We start from the raw sequence: 18,787 nt of genomic DNA on the forward strand, positions 1-18,787 counted from the left end.
GTAGCACCAACATTAGAAAAAAATGTGGCTGTCATGCCATGGTACACTTTTTTCGTAATGTTGGTATCACCGCGTGATTTTGACATTTCGGGCGTTCATCATTCGAACGCCATTTTCGTTTAAAAACCTGGGCCCCCGAGTAAAAATGTACAACCAAAAAATTCGCAAAAAGAAAAAGTGTCTATTTTCTGTGTTAAACTGCCTTACCCAAAGCATTGTCAATCTCAGATGCTAGTCCCAGATGTCCCCTACAAGCTGCAGGTCGAATTGAGTTGATATCTGGATGGAACACTTTTTTATTTGAGTTTGAAAATTGTGGTATTTTTTCACTAAAATGCCAATAACTCGCTTTAGATTTAATCAATTGGGATGCTTCGATCCGCATTTTGTTGGATTTTTACGCCCTTTTAGAGGCATTTTTAATTGTGAAATTTAGTTAGGTTTGCCCACGTCACAGCTCTTTTAATTTTTTTTTTGCGTGTTTAAGATTTTTGGCGTGATTTTTAGTGACAGCCATATGTGCGTTCGGATAAAAGAATAGTCAACTTCTCCTCAGGTGTACGCTAGTTTACATCGCTATAGCTTTTTATTACAAAGAATATTTATAAAACAGTCTTTTTACACAAGAAAACTTTCCGAAAAGGTTCCTCCTCACACTCACTTCTGTGCGCAACTCTCATACGCGAGCCACATTAGGACACTTTCTGTCCGCTGAGATTGATTCCGCCACTGCCCCCTCCTCCGCCTCCTCCCCCGAGCACCATCCCAGCCATTCCGGTGCTGTTTCCGAGCCCATTTTGTTGCGCAATTGGGCCACCATTTTGCTGCTGGCCAGGTCCGCCACCGGACTGCCCTCCCGGCTGCCCACCACCGCCCGGGTTGTTGGCGTTTGTGTTGACCGTGTTGTTGTTGTTGTTATTGCTGGCCGCCGTCAGGGCCGCGATCGCCGGATCGTTCGAGAGGAGCGTTCCCTGGACACCGCCGCCCACGGGTTGACCGCCGACGGCCAGCCCCGTCAGACTGGTCGTGCCGAGCGAGGTGAGCCGGGTGCGCCGTCGCGTGTAGTGCTGCCACAGCAGAATGGCCTGGTCGTCGATGAATTTGCAGCACTGCGCGTTCACAATCTCCCGCCGGAAGTGCTCGTACTGGAGCAGATCGAGAAAGTACAAACACATCGGATACTTGAGGTACTTGGCGTACTCGGGGTCCTTCCAGTACAGCAGATACTTTAGGTAGTTGATGAAGGCGCTGTCCTTGAAGAACCCGCGCTGGGCAAGAACTGCGTGAGGGGAAGAGAGAGAGGAAAGAGAAAAGGGTATTTTAGATTAGCTTATTCAACAACGACAATTCAATTTTATTCTGAAACGATTTTTTGCAGAAAGATTTTTCTTTGTATTTCATATCATTTGAATAAAATTATGTCAATTCATTCCATTTTCCAACGAAGCATTTTTTCATAATCTAATCCGCTGTTCAAGTCACCATACAAATTTGTTTTCTAAATATCGAAGTAGGGGAACAACACCTAATTCCAGCGTGCCTCTAATGTTGCCATATCAGCTCATAAAAAGCGTTTTCAACTAAAATCGAGTGATAAATAGCTCAATAAGAAGTGAGCAAGCAAGTTTCTATCAAAAGTTTTGCAAAATTAGTTGTTTAAATAGTGAAAATCAGCAAATTTGATGGGATTAGGAGCGAGTGCTTAACCTGACAAACATACGAGAATTTTCCCTACCTATCGACGAATTGTTTATTTTTTCACGATGCTGTACATCGAAATTTCATTTTAAAAAACGTTACTTAACCCACCTTTAGGTAGTTGGTGCCTCTTATTTATAGTGATTCCAACCCCCCTAAAGTGTCCACATGTTTATGGATCGGGAGAATAATAAAAATAAGTGATGAGTAAAAAAATAGACTTCCTACAGTCTTTTTGTCAAGATTATACAGACACGGCCTTTGAGGAAAATGGCATCCCTCTACACGGCTTTTTCGTGGCGATCAGACCCGACCAGTTGAGGTTAAGTAAATTCAGGCCTTTTGACAAAGAACTTTGTCTTAGGGCTCTATACAAGGGTAGCAATCCAGATTTTTCGCGAAGCGAAATGTAACGCGTAGAAGCAAATTTTCGAAAAAAGTGCAAGATTTCAAACGATTGTATCTTTTTTCCCTCTCGACCAATTTGAACGTTTTACCCACCAAACGAAAGGGGAAGACTTACTTAATGATCTTAAAACATGTTTATTACAGTACTTATTTATTTAAGTACTTAAAAAATAACATAAAACTACTAAAGAATAGCGAACGCTGATTGGTCAAGCGCAACCTTTCCCGAACACATTAATCAGATTCAAGTATCTAGCACTTAGCAAATTTTGCCTTGCCTCCTCCTTCCGTGGAACTGTCACGCGAGAATGTAGCACCATGGTTGCAACATGCCGTGCGATACTATTTAAGTTAGCACTTAGCCTCAGACAAATTCAGTGCCTACCGAGGTTTCATCCGAAGCGGACCTCGCGTTGGTTGCTTAAATGCTCACACATACATAATTTTCGGATCGTCGACGAGCCAACAAAACTCGGCTCGGTCGGTCCTGAAAAGTCATTCTATTGCTGGACGTCGACGAGAACACATCAGAAGCAGATGGCCTGGTGGCCCGGTAGCAGACGGCCTGGAGGTCTGGGAGCAGATGGCTTGGAGGCAAGGACCAGCTAAGACATGGTAGTCGCGGGAGTCGATCATTGGAACTGGCCACCACCTGGACTGGAGTGGCCGGAGGCCCCAGGGATGTTCCGATGGGGGGACATTTTCCAGACCGTAAGAGTTGGGGCAATATGGGTATCAAACTTTATGGTTTTTGCTACTGGACATGAAATTTGACATTTCGGCAGTAGTGGCCACAATCCGGAGTGGCCGGAAGCCCCGCGGATGTTCCGATGGGGGGACATTTGTCGGACCGTAAGAGTTGGGGCAATATGGGTATCAAACTTTATGGTTTTTGATACTGGACATGAAATTTGCCATTTCGGCAGTAGTGGCCATAAACCGGAGTGGCCGGAGGCCCCGGGGATGTTCCGATGGGGGGACATTTGCCGAACCATCAGAGTAGGGGCAATATGGGTATCAAACATTATGGTATTTGATACTGGATATGAAATTTGACATTTCGGCAGTAGTGGCCACAATCCGGAGTGGCCGGAGGCCCCTCGGATGTTCCGATGGGGGGACATTTTCCGGACCGTAAGAGTTGGGGCAATATGGGTGTCAAACTTTATGGTTTTTGATACTGGATATGAAATTTGACATTTCGGCAGTAGTGGCCACAATCCGGAGTGGCCGGAGGCCCCGCGGATGTTCCGATGGGGGGACATTTGCCGGACTATAAGAGTTGGGGTAATATGGGTATCAAACATTATGGTTTTTGATACTGGACATGAAATTTGACATTTCGGCAGCAGTGGCCACAATCCGGAGTGCCGGAGGCCCCGGGGATGTTCCGATGGGGGGGACATTTTCCGGACCGTAAGAGTTGGGGCAATATGGGTATCAAACTTTATGGTTTTTGATACTGGACATGAAATTTGACATTTCGGCAGTAGTGGCCACAATCCGGAGTGGCCGGAGGCCCCGGGGATGTTCCGATGGGGGGACATTTGCCGGACCGTAAGAGTTGGGACAATATGGGTATCAAACTTTATGGTTTTTGATATTGGACATGAAATTTGACATTTCGGCAGTAGTGGCCATACTCCGGAGTGGCCGGAGGCCCCGCGGATGTTCCGATGGGAGGACATATGCCGAACCATAAGAGTAGGGGCAATATGGGTATCAAACTTTATGGTTTTTGATACTGGATATGAAATTTGACATTTCGGCAGTAGTGGCCACAATCCGGAGTGGCCGGAGGCCCCGAGGATGTTCTGATGGGAGGACATATGCCGAACCATAAGAGTAGGGCAATATGGGTATCAAACTTTATGGTTTTTGATACTGAATATGTAATTTGCCATTTCGGCAGTAGTGGCCATAAACCGGAGTGGCCGGAGGCCCCGGGGATGTTCCGATGGGGGGACATTTTCCGAACCATCAGAGTAGGGGCAATATGGGTATCAAACATTATGGTTTTTGATACTGGATATGAAATTTGACATTTCGGCAGTAGTGCCCACAATCCGGAGTGGCCGGAGGCCCCGCGGATGTTCCGATTGGGGGACATTTTCCAGACCGTAAGAGTTGGGGCAATATGGGTATCAAACTATATGGTTTTTGATACTGAATGTGAAATTTGACATTTCGGCAGTAGTGGTCACAATCCGGAGTGGCCGGAGGCCCCGGGGATGTTCCGATGGGGGGACATTTGGCGGACTATAAGAGTTGGGGTAATATGGGTATCAAACATTATGGTTTTTGATACTGGACATGAAATTTGACATTTCGGCAGTAGTGGCCACAATCCGAGTGCCGGAGGCCCCGGGATGTTCCGATGGGGGACATTTTCCGGACCGTAAGAGTTGGGGCAATATGGGTATCAAACTTTATGGTTTTTGATACTGGACATGAAATTTGACATTTCGGCAGTAGTGGCCACAATCCGGAGTGGCCGGAGGCCCGCGGATGTTCCGATGGGAGGACATATGCCGAACCATAAGAGTAGGGCAATATGGGTATCAAACTTTATGGTTTTTGATACTGGATATGAAATTTGACATTTCGGCAGTAGTGGCCACAATCCGGAGTGGCCGGAGGCCCCGAGGATGTTCCGATGGGGGGACATTTGCCGAACCATAAGAGTAGAGGCAATATGGGTATCAAACTTTATGATTTTTGATACTAGATATGAAATTTGACATTTCAGCAGAAGTGGCCACAATCAGGAGTGGCCGGAGGCCCGGGGATGTTCCGAGGGGCGGGGGGACATTTGCCGAACCATAAAAGTAGGGGCAATATGGGTATCAAACTTTATGATTTTTGATACTGGATATGAAATTTGACATTTCAGCAGCAGTGGCCACAAACCGAAGTGGCCGGAGGCCCCGGGGATGTTCCGATGGGAGGACATTTGCCAAACCATAAGAGTTGAGGCAATATGGGTATCAAACTTTATGATTTTTGATACTAGATATGAAATTTGACATTTCAGCAGAAGTGGCCACAATCCGAAGTGGCCGGAGGCCACGGTGATGTTCCGATGGGGGGACATTTGCCGAACCATAAGAGTAGGGGCAAAATGGGTATCAATTTTTATGGTAATTATGAATCTAGTGAATCTTGGGAAATTTGGACCAGACAATGTAATCGAAAATTTCAACAACCATCTTGCAAAGTTCTTTGTCATACTGGTCATGTGTAACATAACCACCTGCACCTTTTTTTTAAACTGCTTGTTATTTAAGATAGGTAAGTCAGATCTTAAAAATTCCTACTCCAAAAAAAGGTCATTTCAGAACCTTTCTAAAAATATATAACATGTGAGGGTTTCATGAAAAACCAACCCTTTTTACCATAATTTTAATTTAATATGAAACAGTTTTTTTAACATAACTTTTTAAATACATGATAAAACTGAGTGAATTTAAATAGCAACTTAGGGGACGTTAATACGGATCGATTAAAATCGTTCCGGCCAAAATCAGTTGAGCCTGTGACGAGATATTCCAGTGACATTGATTCGGTACACATGTCTACATACAGCCAAACACACAGACATTTGCTCAGCAGGTGATTCTGAGTCGATATGTACAAATGAAGGTAGGTCTAGGAGGTTTAATTAAAAAGTTCATTTTTCGAGTGATTTTATAGCCTTTCTCAGTAAGGTAAGGAAGGCAAAACCAAAATATTTTTGAACTAGTTCATTCATGCTAAAAATGATTCTCAACGCAGGAAAATTAATTTGAAATTGTTTTCAGTTTGATTGCACGTCGACATTTTGCAGTTTTTTTTTTAATAAAAATGTTTTGGCCTCTTTGTTTCCGGGACATTTTTGAAGTAAGGGAGGTGTGATAAAAAAAAGCAAAGCAATCCACTTTAACGACCCCCGGGTCTTTTGTGGGCTCTGTTGCAAGTTTCTGCTTATTTCTAGGCGTCCGAAGTCACCCAAAACCTCGTTTACGCAAAAGGACCGACGTTTTACTTCCCCATCCGATAGAAGGCCAGGAGGATAAGGCGGGAATCGAACCCGCGCCCCATAGCAACTTAGGGATCGGCAGCCGAAGCCGCTAACCACCGCGCCACGAGGCCCCTCGAAGGGAGGTGTGATGTAAACTTCAAAAAAAATTAAGTTTAAAGAATTTCCTTAAATTATCTAAATTTCTTAATTTTATTTTTTTTATTCGATTATTCTAGATATCCTAAATTTCTTAAATTTCCTTAATCTCTCAAACCTGAATTTCCTAAATTTCCTTAATCTCTTAAACTTTTAGAATACCTTGAATTTCTTTTTTTTATTTCCTAAATTTCTTAAATTTTCTAAATTTATAAAATTTCTTAAATTTCTTATATTATCTAAATTTATTAAATTTCTCAAATCTAAATTTATTAAATGTCTTAAATTATTAAATTAAATGTGACGTAGATTGTATGTGAGCTGCAGCAGGGCTGAGCGGCTTAGACGTCGCTGCCAGAGAAGAGCGCTTGCTTCGATATCCTCGCCTCGCTAAGTGTGGAAGTTGACGAGCGGCGTAATGGTATTCGTGTGCGAATACTGACAGCAGCTCTTGCGGAGTTCACCAGCTTGACTTTGACAGTTGATCTTTGAAATGAACCTTGCAAGATGCAGAGAGGGTCAAAGGGCATCACACTTGAGGTAAGCTCTTTCTGTTTTCAGGTAAGTGTGAGCGCACACTCAACTGTAATATTAAAAGGTATGTTGGCATTGTTTTTATTAATTTATTTTATTTTTTAATCTGATTTGATCTGATTCTAAGCATTACTTTCTTGCTCTATACTGTCTTAGACATTTTCCTAGAATGTTTGATTGTATTTATAATTTATACTCATCTATGTTTACCTACCCACAGTGAGCGAGTTGTGGCGCTATAACCACGGCAAAAAGGGCCAGGGCACCTGTGGAAATACAGTGTCCCATCCTCGAGGGTCCCGGGGCACCAAAACTTCTTAGCGTGGTGCTCCCAACGATTCATTGCTTTAATAACCAGGAACGTGAGCGGGGGATCCCCACGTTTCTTCCTCCCCTGTAGATTCATTAAATGTTTTGTTGTTTGAACATTCGTGCTCAAACGCAATACATTTTAGCGAATCATCTTTGCGGTTAACTTTACGCAGTTGGCCTGGCCGCTTCGACATTTGTGATGTTTCAATGCATTTTAATGCAATGGCGCACTGCAAACGTTGATAATGACAAGAAGATGCTAGGCGTCAATCAACCTAAGGCATTCTCCAGGATGCCCTCGAAAGACTGGCTGCGATAGGGTTAGATTAGATTAGATTAGATTAAATTTATTAAATTTCTTTTGAATTTTTTTTTAATTTTGTTAAGCATTGATTAATTTGTTTAATTGAAAAAAAATATGATATTTTTATAACGCAAGATCAAGGGTTAACTGCTTAACGAAAGTCCCCATCAATATCTTTTCACTTGGGCTGACGTTTTCAAAGCGCTTAAGATATGAAATTGCTTCCAACTATCGGTAACATGTTCTTTTAACTATTACTTAGTCACTCACTTGAAAAATAATCCCGAAACATGTAAATAATTAGCAAGCGCCATCAAAAAAAGCAAACGCGCCAAGTCTTTTAACGATTGAATTTTGACGACCCATTCCAAACAAAGGCTGAAGAAAACTGAACCAGAAGCGAAGGCAAATAAAGAACAAAGGGTGGCCACCAGCAGCGTCTGTTGGAGTGAGCCAGTGATGCCAGGAAACTTTCTCTACAAATGTTGCTTTTCGTGAGTGTTCGCTTAACTTTCATCAATTTTGGCAGCACTAAGCAGACCCAAAAGAGCGGTGGAAGAAATAAAGAACTAAGCTGAAAATAGGAAAATGGGCGTGGCCCAAGGCACTGGTCTAATTAGAATGCATTTGGGATTTTTTTTAGATGCTTGTAAAAGGAATAGCATAACTTTTAATAAAAGTGTAAATAAACAAAAATGTTCTCAAAAAGTTGCTCTACTCGCGTTGGTGTAGGGTATATGACCTTATTTTGGACCTAGTACCTATTTTGGACCTATTTTTACTAATCGAGGTAGTTCAGGCTTTTAAAGTACGAATTCACTGAATCCAACCAACAGAAAGTGTAAGCAAGATCGTTTTGTAGCTTACCTCTTCCAAAAATGTTAACATTTTAGATTATTTCCGCTTTTTCAGCCCTTTTTTCCAATGCCATTTGTATTTCCTACCATTTTCCTAGCACAAAGATTAGGTCCAAAAATTCCAGCCTCGTTGCTTATCAGATTTGGCTCGCGACACCTTGATGTTTTTTTCTGTTTTGCACTGACACCAAGCAATTTCGTCCGGTTTCCGAGCAATGTAACTGTTGTTTATTTAATTCTGTTATGTTTTTCATCACTAAACCATTGAAATAACTATTCTATTATCGAAAAAAAAAACTCAATTCAAAATATTTTTTTCAAATTAGCCGCGTTGGATCAGTTTTTGGAGCTACTTTGCCGTCGGTTCAAGGCTATCACCAACACATGTATAACAAGGTGTTGCCAGTTTAGTTTATCAATTTATTTCGATATTTCATTGAAATTAATTAATAATCTTTAATTTAATATTTTGAATTGAATTTCTTAACAGTAATTATTTGAAAGAAATCTAAGTTTCAAAAAGCAAATGATTAACAAAAACAACGAAAATATGTTTTTTAAACAATAAAAATGCACATTGATGATAGAGATTTAGATTATTGTTAGGACCGATCACCAATTTAGCCGCATATATTTTTAATTTTTGCTTTAAATAATGCAAACTGGCTACCCTGTTGGAATTGAAGGGGAAACGATTGAAAAACATAAAGGGTCTAGTTCATTTAATCGTCAGCTGTCACCGTGACAGGAGCTGTCAATATTGCTTACGAGTGGTTTTTGAAAATGTCGTATGAATTCAATTCAAAAAATCTTGAGTTAGTTTTAAAAAGATCATAAGCGTTAGTTATAAACAAATCAATTTTTGATCAGTTCTCGATCAATTTATGAGTTATAAATTAAAAATGCTTTGAATTGTCATCTGCACGTCTTTTAAATGCTCTTTACTGGAAAACAAACAAAATTTGGTTTGATTCAGAGAAAAAAAAAAACAAATAAGTGTCGGAGATCGTGATAGCTGTTACGACGTATTGCAAACTAATCAGAGAAATATTCATATGAAAAAAAAAATTACCGTGTCAATCATGTTAGAAACACAATTGAACCAGCAAAAAAAATAAAAATCTTCGAAAAAAATTAGCATATGTGGTGAATGCGATGTTAACTTTATGAATTTTATGATTTGAGACATATCTGATTACCGTAAATCTGGGTGACTTTCATAGGTTTGAGATTTTTCCGCAAAATGAAGAGTACAAATTAAATACGTACTGAATGGTATGGAATCATACTGACCGTGGCAGAGAAGTGCTCAAAGTACCTAATGAAGAACTTTTCATGAAATTTTTAAAAGTTTAAATAGTTAGTTAACTATAGTTAAGAAAATGTTGATAAATAGCAATATTTTAATCTTCTCAAAGTGTCATGAATTTCTCAAAGAACATAATTTTGAATAATTAAACGGAATGCATTTTCGGATTCTTCTGACAATATTCTATTAGGATAAGGTAAAATAAGTTTGTAAATAATAAGTCTTATTAAATATTATTTGTTTTTGAAACATAATTTAAACAAAAATATCCTAATTTAAAGGCATTTTCAGTAAAACAAATTTCATATAAAATGTGAAGACTTTTGATTCGTTCTTTGAATTCAGGTAAACATGTTATATAAATCAATAATTTAATAAACAAAACTAGTTTCAACGAATTTCAGGCAATTCTAACAATTTTACCTAAAACTTATATGTATAAGGTAAAAAGCTTATAAACTTAGATAATTAAATATTGACAAAAACGATTTTCTTAAAAATTATATCAGCAACATAAGTGATGGTAAGTTCGAAGTAAAAATAATGCTTGAACACCTCAATTCTGCTTTTAGCAAAACAAACTATTTGATAGGCACCCTGGTATTCAAACAAAGATTTTTTCAAATATTACATTGTTTTTAAAAGTGCAACATGTAGTGAAACTTTTTGTCAAGCAACTGTAAAATTTAACATGACAGATGAGAAAGTTTCACACCAAGTTACAAGCTATTATCTCCCTTTAAAATTTCTTGATTGTTTAGCAATATTTGAACTTAAGCTCTGCGTAAAATTTAGAACCTTTTTTCATTGTAACTTGTTATGTATTGTGTATGTATCTCTGTCATTCATTTAATTTTAAGTTAAGGTGTTTTTATTGCGGCTTATAACTGGGTTGCCTTTTGTGTTCTAATGCTTGAACGATTAGGTCGTGAGAATGCGCAAATTGTATATATAGGACAGAGACCTCCATTCAATATAATTGAAACACGTTTTCAAATTCAAATCCATTGTTTTATCATAATTATTTAATTTCTGAACCAAATATTTTCCAAATTATAATCGTGGATAGGCCCTTTGGTTTATCAAACCGAGTTTCTGTAAGCGTGCGTGTTGCCGCCGCACGCCGCAATTCGAGTTGTCCAAATTTCAACCAATCAAAAAATAAATAGGTTCAGCGATGTCTCCAAAATACATTCAATAAGTCCAAAAAGCATCCAAAACTGTTTTACTTCAAATGCTTATTACAATGAAATGGTTAAATTATTTCCAAATTTCAATAGTACACTTTGTTAAGCATGAATTAAGGCACAAAACAATCCTGAAACGAGCCAAATTAGTTAGACCGTTCCTGAGAACAATGCGAAACATGTTGACGCTTTGCATAGTAGGTCCAAAAGAGGGCCATATACCCTACTTGGTTTTAGTAAATGTCAAGGAACACTCCAGATTATCCAGCATCCATTCAAAATTGTATATCAACCAAGATATCAACATTTATTAAAAAAAATCATTTCAATATTCTTGAATTTCATTGATGATATGAAATTTGAAAATTTCTTAAATTTTTTAAATTTCATATGTTTTTAAAATGTTTTATAAATATTTTGGAGAAACATGAGGAAAGGGCGGCTAAGCATTTTGACAGTTCGAACTTTGTTGCTAATTCTAAAGCTTCAGGAAACTTTTTCAAAACAATAGCTGGCCTCCCTAGCTACCTCTCAACACTTCGAGGTTGGTTAAATTTGTTGTCTCGGAATTTGCAAAACAGTGACAAATTCCGCTTCTCCCTTTTCAAATGTTGCTCCAGTATTCATAAAAGTCATTAATTTAACAAACGAAGTTGACTGTATAGCTGTCGGCCACCATTGCTAGTGCAAACCACTAGTGTCTTCCTTTTTATCTACAAGGACTTCGCCGCCATGGGCTCCTGAGTGTATGAAAATATGGCACGGATCGATGGCGCCGAATACCCGTATTTACAGAAAGAATTTTAGAGCGCCCGCCGCGGGAATTGATTCGGCGATCTCTGGATTGTGAGTCCAGTGCGCGGTCCGATTGATCTACACGGGCGGGTCAAAAATTAGTTATTGTTTTAATGAACTGTCATAAATTTCAGTTATTTTTAAAAAATATTTTTTTTATTATTTAAATACATAAAAGAACTTAAAAAAATAAAAAATAAATAGAAAGATGAATTCATAAACAAACAATAATAAAAAACTAATTTCCACTATAAAGCTTATTTTGCTAAGCGAAGTTACACGCAATGAAAAACCTCAAAGAGTTTACAATTTATTTTAAATCAATTTTGAAAAATTAGCATCGTGACCTTCTTTGACAGAAAGTCTCTTTTATGCGAGCTCGTTACAAGGGAACAATGTAGTTATGTCATAGACATGACCAGAATGAGAGAGGATTACTTTATTTATGTCTGTACGTCTACAACCAAAGTATTTGATTAATATATTAATTTGCATACGAAAAATCTTTGGAGTGCGTTGAAAAAAGGTAAAAAGAAGATCGTCCATTTGGGAGCAGTCATTGCCCCAAAAGTGAAGGACTCCTTCTACGACCTTAAGACCCCAACTTTGTCAACCTGCACCTGGGGAAAACTGAAAATGTTTCGTAGAGGCGTCCATATAACCATCAGGCAAATTTGTGACACCTTTGGATGTCTGCGATAAAACTTTGTTTTGTTATACTTACAGTGCAAATAGTTGGGATTCGCCAGGCACTGCACGAACTCGAGCTCGACCTGAAAGCGCAGCTTCTGCGCGTCCTCCGACTCAACGGGCACTGCAATGGGACACAAGATTCGATTTGTAGACGGATTTCCTGCCAGCACGCAACTAAACCTTCATTTGCTGTTTGAATTTGGCGTATTCGTTGGCTATGTTTTTGTCATTTTCGATTAAGGATGTATGATTTAGTCCAAAACACGTGAGGAATTTTGCTCAACACCACCTAGTGTAACCTAATGCAAGTAATTTTGGTGCTAAACGAGTGGGATTTGTGCATAGTTTGATACTACCTGGTCCAGTCTGCCCTCGGTAACGTAGCAAGGTAACAGTAACAGTAACAGTAACAACAGTGACAACAGAGTGTAAGGAAAAAATTGAAAAGGGGAAAAATATACTTACACTTAGCCTTCCCAACCATCTTGTTAGCCATTTGTGTGTGGAAACTGAGGATTTGTGGTTTGTGGTGGGATCGTGTCTGGGATTTTGGTGCGCTGTCCCACCGTCGTTGGCCACCGGAATCTGTCCCCCTCTCTCTTCTACTGTACACAGAATTACACGTGGATCCACAACCGGTTCGAGGAGTAGGAAGAAGACAGAATTGGGAGCTTCCTCTAAGAAGTAAAGGGAGGTTTCGCGTTGGAGGTACAGGAAAGATGGGAAACACTAACTTAACAACACATCAATCGTTCTCCGAGCTGGATCCGGACGCTAGAAACTAAAGGGAAATAAACCGGGTTGTTATTTACAACAGAAAGAAACCGGGGATTGTAGAACTTAGAACTAAAGTTTTGGCTTAGAAATAGAGGACATGTAGAAGATAATTTGAACAGAGACAGAAAGCTGATTCGGCCAATTATTTACAGGAATAGACTTTGGAAAGAATTTAAAACGATTAACTGCTATTATTTAATATAACAAGTAATTTAGACTTAACAATACAGAAAGGGATGCAAATGCTACTTTGGAAGAGAAATAACAAAAAATGTTGCCACCTCCACATAAGAGGAATAGCCGGAAAAGGTGCAAAATCAAAACAACCGGATGTAATCGCCTAAATTAGAATGTGCTTCCGGAACAAACAGAAAAAACTAGCCCGAACAAATCAATGAACTTAAACTAAAAAAAACAGTAACAATTTTGCACTAAAAGCTGCTGTCCCCCCGCGCGGAAGGACCTGCGTCGGAACAACCTACTACTCACAACCATATGGATTCATCACAGATCGGAAGCTGGTCGACGATTTTCAAACAATTCAACGAGAACCGCAACACCCCACACTGCTACGGCAGCACTCTTCTACTTCGTACACCTGCGGGGAACCGCTTTTTACGGCACTATCCGGAGAGCGAAAAAAAATACTTTTACCCGGACCGTAATTTGACGCGTCGGTTCTGAAATCGCACGGGCGGAGAAGACACGGACAGCGTTTGACGTTTCGACGTCGCACTTTGGACAAACACACGCACACACTGCAGTGTGGCACAGGAGAGAGAGAGAGAGAAAAAACATCGCACGAAAAAAGTGTCAACAAGGTGTGCACTGAGAAGAGAAAAGGGCCGCTATCGGGTTAAATCAAACCCATTGTTATGAACGATTACCTAAACAGAGGGTTCAAGCTAACCAATACTAATTTTCCTATTTTCAAAATGTTCACAACATTAAAACAAAACGAATCGCAACCCGCAACCCGTCATCAGATAGGCCAAACCGAAAAATTCTAAAATTCTAAAATTCTTTCAGGGTAATGTAAAATGTTATTCTTTTTGCCTTCCTCACCTTAAGTACGGTATGCTGATCGGAAGGAACGCGGTCAAGAAATGTTGCGAGTTCTTTTCGTGCCCCCCAAGAAAAGTTGACAGTTTGGTATGAGTGCGACCCAAGTAACATTTTAAGCTTTATCAAAGCTGTCACAACCGCTATAAAACCTATCAGCCAAAACCAACATTAAAACCACCAAGTCGTAACAGCCTCCCCAGAACCCCGATAAACCTCACTTAAAACCCAAAAAGACCTCCGCAAAAGGTTGTTACGGCCTATTTATAAAACCCACATAGGAGTTCAAGGCTTGACAACGAAATCCTAACAACCTCCTTAAAGCCTTGATAAAGCCTTTGTTAAAACCTTGTTAGGAGTTAGGGAAAATGACATTTCATACGTCTTCATGCGTCTTATGACAAACAGATTTTATTCTGGCAAAAAAATGAGTCTTCGTCTTGCCAAATGAAACAATGGAGATGGTTGTCAAAAATGGTGATGATGATATGATAGATATTGGAGGTAATTGAAATAATTTCAAACCTTATTTCTCGAAATTGGTGGCTCAAATTCAGCTGCGGTTAAAATTTTATTGATGATTGTAGGGAGATAGAGCCAAAAAATCAACTCGCTTCATCAAAAATCATTATTTTGTAATCATAGTTTTTAATGTTAAAAAATATTGTGTTGCAAATCTTTGCAAAAAATGTTCAAATTATGTTTGAACTTCTGTTGCTATGCTAACGATGTCACAAATTCATCATAATTGTGTGTTTTCATCAAATTTATGATTTTTAATTTTTTTCTGCGAAGATGGCGGTCAATCATATTCAATCAGAGCACGCGTTTAGCGCCATATTTATGCACTGCTTTTTGGCCGCGATAAATGCTCTATTAGGAGCTTATGGTTTTAAGTGAGCTTTTTTGCATGCCTAATGGCACTTGACAGCTACAACACCCTTGGTTTTAACAAAGCATGCGATAAAACCGTTTGGCATGGCATTGCCATCTGGTTTTCAAGCCTCTATTAAAACTTTCATAAAACCTTATTGAAAGCCAGTCGGCTTTTATTTTCTCCCGGTTTTATGTCCGAGGCATAAAACCTTGTTAGAACCTATTAATTAGCTCTTGCTTGTTGGTTGCGGTGAATGCCCAAATAAAACTATTAAGCAATCAAGATGCTACAATAAAACCTTAATAAAACTTGGTGGTGGCTAGTTGGTTTAAAAATGTTACTTGGGGATTGACGGTGTGCGCTCTTGAGGTTCTTTCGAGGAAAAAATAAAAAGATTAAAAATATTCAAAACATAAAATTAAATAGATTAAAAATGTTTATTCAAAAACTTTTAACAACAATTATAAACAAAATTAAGAAATCAATAAATAAAAGCAAATTTAGAAATTCTTAAATTCCAAAACAAGAAAAACTGAAATAAAAAAAAATGTAAATATGAAATAAGGAAATTAAAAAAAATTTGTAATTATGAAATAAGGAAATTAAAAAATTAGGAAATTAGGAAACAAGGGAATTAGGAAATTTGAAAATTATGATATTAGCAAATAAGTAAAATAAAGAAAATAAGAAAATTAGGCAATTGGGTCCTAAAATGAAGCTTAGATTGCTGATATTATTGTTTACAACGATAAAGCTTATTTTTCTGAGTACAATGACCCTTTGTACGACCACAAAGAGTTTAAAATGGATTTTAGAATCAATTTTGAAAAATTAACTTCGCGGTCCTTCTTGACAGAAAAGTTCCTACTTGACAGCTCGTTCCAAGGGGACCATAGTTGATCCATCGAAAAAATGTTGTCCTGTAATTTTTTTTTGCATTGAAATGAAAAGAAAAGATCAGAAATGGTTTTTGATCGTGTTTTTTACCGTTGTAGATAAAAATTGACATAGGGCTTTAGTACCCAATTATGAAATTATGAAATAAGGAAATTAAGAAATTAGAAAATTAATATGTAAGGAAATTAGGATGTTAGGAAGTTAGGAAATCAGGAAATGAGGAATTAGGAAGTAAGGAAATTACGAAATTAGGAAATTTGGAAATAAGGAAATTTTTAAAATAAGGAGACTAGGAAATTAGGAAGTTAGGAAATTAGGAAGTTAGGAAATTAGGAAACTAGGAAATTAGGAGTTTAGGAAGTTAGAAAGTTAAGAAATTATGAAATTAATATGTTAGTAAATTAGAAAGCTAGGAAATTATGAAATAAGGAAAATAGGAAATTCAGAAATTATGAAATAAAGAAAATAGGAAATTCAGAAATTAGAAAATCGTGAAATTAGGAAAATAACATGTTAGGAAATTAGGAAGTTAGGAAATTAGGAAATTAGGAAGTTAGGAAATTTGGAAATTAGGAAATTAGGAAGTTAGGAAATTAGAATATTAGGAAGTGTGGAAGTTAGGAAGTTAGGAAATTGGCAAATTAGGATATCAGGAAACTAGGAAATCAGGGAATTAAGAAGTTAGGAAGTTAGGAAATTAAGAAGTTAGGAAATCAGGAAATTATGAAGTTAGGAAATTCTTAAAATCTTAAATTCTTAAATTCTTAAATTCTTAAATTCTTAAATTCTTAAATTCTTAAATTCTTAAATTCTTAAATTCTTAAATTCTTAAATTCTTAAATTCTTAAATTCTTAAATTCTTAAATTCTTAAATTCTTAAATTCTTAAATTTTAAATTCTTAAATTCTTAAATTTTAAATTCTTAAATTCTTAAATTCTTAAATTCTTAAATTCTTAAATTTTAAATTTTAAATTCTTAAATTCTTAAATTTTAAATTTTAAATTTAAATTTTAAATTTTAAATTCTTAAATTTTAAATTCTTAAATTTTAAATTTAAATTCTTAAATTTTAAATTTAAATTCTTAAATTTAAATTCTTAAATTTTAAATTTTAAATTCTTAAATTTTAAATTCTTAAATTCTTAAATTCTTAAATTCTTAAATTCTTAAATTCTTAAATTTTAAATTCTTAAATTCTTAAATTCTTAAATTTTAAATTTTAAATTTTAAATTCTTAAATTTTAAATTCTTAAATTTTAAATTTAAATTCTTAAATTCTTAAATTCTTAAATTCTTAAATTCTTAAATTCTTAAATTCTTAAATTCTTAAATTCTTAAATTCTTAAATTTTAAATTTTTAAATTCTTAAATTCTTAAATTCTTAAATTCTTAAATTCTTAAATTCTTAAATTCTTAAATTCTTAAATTCTTAAATTCTTAAATTCTTAAATTCTTAAATTCTTAAATTCTTAAATTCTTAAATTCTTAAATTCTTAAATTCTTAAATTTCTTAATGTACCGTTTTTATTTGGCTGTGTAAGCGCCAATGAAGCTATATGTCCTCCTGTCGAAGGGGTAGAATACAAAGTTAGTTCTATAAATAGACTCTTCTCAGCGAGAATTTGAGATACAATAGCAACGACGGTAGTGTGGAAGAGAAGGATAGAAAGAGAAACAATTGGTATGGGAAAGCTTTGAAATCCAATACGCGACATTCGATTGTGCTGTACACCAATAGACAACAAATTTGTCACCGGTCGCAGTAGCATAATTGGTAACGCGGATCAGTACCGTTGATCAGTTGTGGGTTCAAATCCCACCTGCACCAAGTGGAATCTTTTTCGCCATCTCTGAAACATTATTAGCAGTTGTTGTAATACTTTAATATCGTTGCTTTTAAAACAAATTCTTAAATTTCTTAAATTTCTAAATTCTAAATTTTTTGTTCTAGTTTTTTTTTTAATTTTGGAAGAAATATAGTTTTTGATTGTTATAATTCCGAGGTTTTCGTAAATTTGTATTTACGAATTTCTATACTTCCGATTTTTTAAACGTTTGAAATTTCGACTTGTACATGCGTTTAGAATTTGAATATTTTGAGCTATTGAATTTATAAAAAAAATATATATTAAAATTATTAATCAATTCTGCCATAGACTAATTAAAGACTAAACACTCCGAACAAAATTTTCAAAAAAGTATGACTCATAAGCTGTGAACCGCGGGTACCACGGTGAACCGCATCGGCTAGCCCCTCTTATGACAGATCGACCTGGCAGCGCTGACTTTTTCGATTTCGTTTTGTGCTGATTTACGCGCGCATCTTGTTTATTTTTGTTTTGCTTTGCAATCAAGGTAGCAGCCTGCGAAGAAGTCAATCAGCTGTGCAGCAATATTTGTTTGGTGAAAGAGCGGGATTTACTAGTGGTCACCCGGCGACACTATCATCCCAGTGCATCCCAGAGCTTCCCAGGATAAGATTGCCGCCCTGACGGAACACATTCAGGAGGCCGATGCCGGTTCGGCTACGTTCTCGATGGCCTACGCCAGGCCCGTTTTGCCCTCGCCCTGGACCGTGCCATGAATGACGAAAAGAACGTGATCGAGTGTGCGTACGTACGCTCGGATATTTTCGAGGACATTTACTTCTCCATGCCGCTGCTGCTGGGTAACACAATCTCGAGAAGAAAATTGGTCAACCCAAGGTGAACGCCTACGAGAAGGAGCTGCTGAAAAGGCCATTCTGGAGCTGAAGAAAACCATCCAGAAGGACGAGGAGTTGTCAAGAAGAACTATGTGAATTATTTTAATAACTTTCATAAATAAACCCTCAAGTACATGATACAAAGTATCCGCGTTTTTGTTTCGGCGGGTTTTGGTTCCGGGCCCTCTTTTGTGAGAGTCCTTCTACACATGGAACA

General features: G+C 37.4%; 1 protein-coding gene across 4 annotated transcripts; it reads right to left on the reverse strand.

The window, feature by feature from the left end:
* Nucleotides 1-549: 549 nt before the first annotated feature.
* LOC6046896 (mediator of RNA polymerase II transcription subunit 31) lies at nucleotides 550-13,805 on the reverse strand. Of its 4 annotated transcripts, none has more exons than XM_038264383.1 (4): nucleotides 13,520-13,805; nucleotides 12,719-13,034; nucleotides 12,285-12,374; nucleotides 550-1,279 (listed from the first exon to the last, which is right to left on the reverse strand). In XM_038264383.1, the coding sequence occupies exons 2-4, from the start codon at nucleotides 12,747-12,749 to the stop codon at nucleotides 693-695; spliced, it is 708 nt and encodes a 235-aa protein (XP_038120311.1). In that variant the 5' UTR covers nucleotides 12,750-13,034; nucleotides 13,520-13,805; the 3' UTR covers nucleotides 550-692. The 4 variants fall into 4 exon arrangements, with proteins under 4 accessions (XP_038120311.1, XP_038120312.1, XP_038120314.1 ...); XM_038264384.1 differs by having other exon boundaries at nucleotides 13,513-13,805; XM_038264386.1 differs by lacking the exon at nucleotides 12,719-13,034 and having other exon boundaries at nucleotides 13,513-13,803.
* Between the last annotated feature and the right edge of the window lie 4,982 nt (nucleotides 13,806-18,787).

This window comes from Culex quinquefasciatus, chromosome 3, assembly GCF_015732765.1.
Source record: "Culex quinquefasciatus strain JHB chromosome 3, VPISU_Cqui_1.0_pri_paternal, whole genome shotgun sequence".
NCBI lineage: Eukaryota > Metazoa > Arthropoda > Insecta > Diptera > Culicidae > Culex > Culex quinquefasciatus.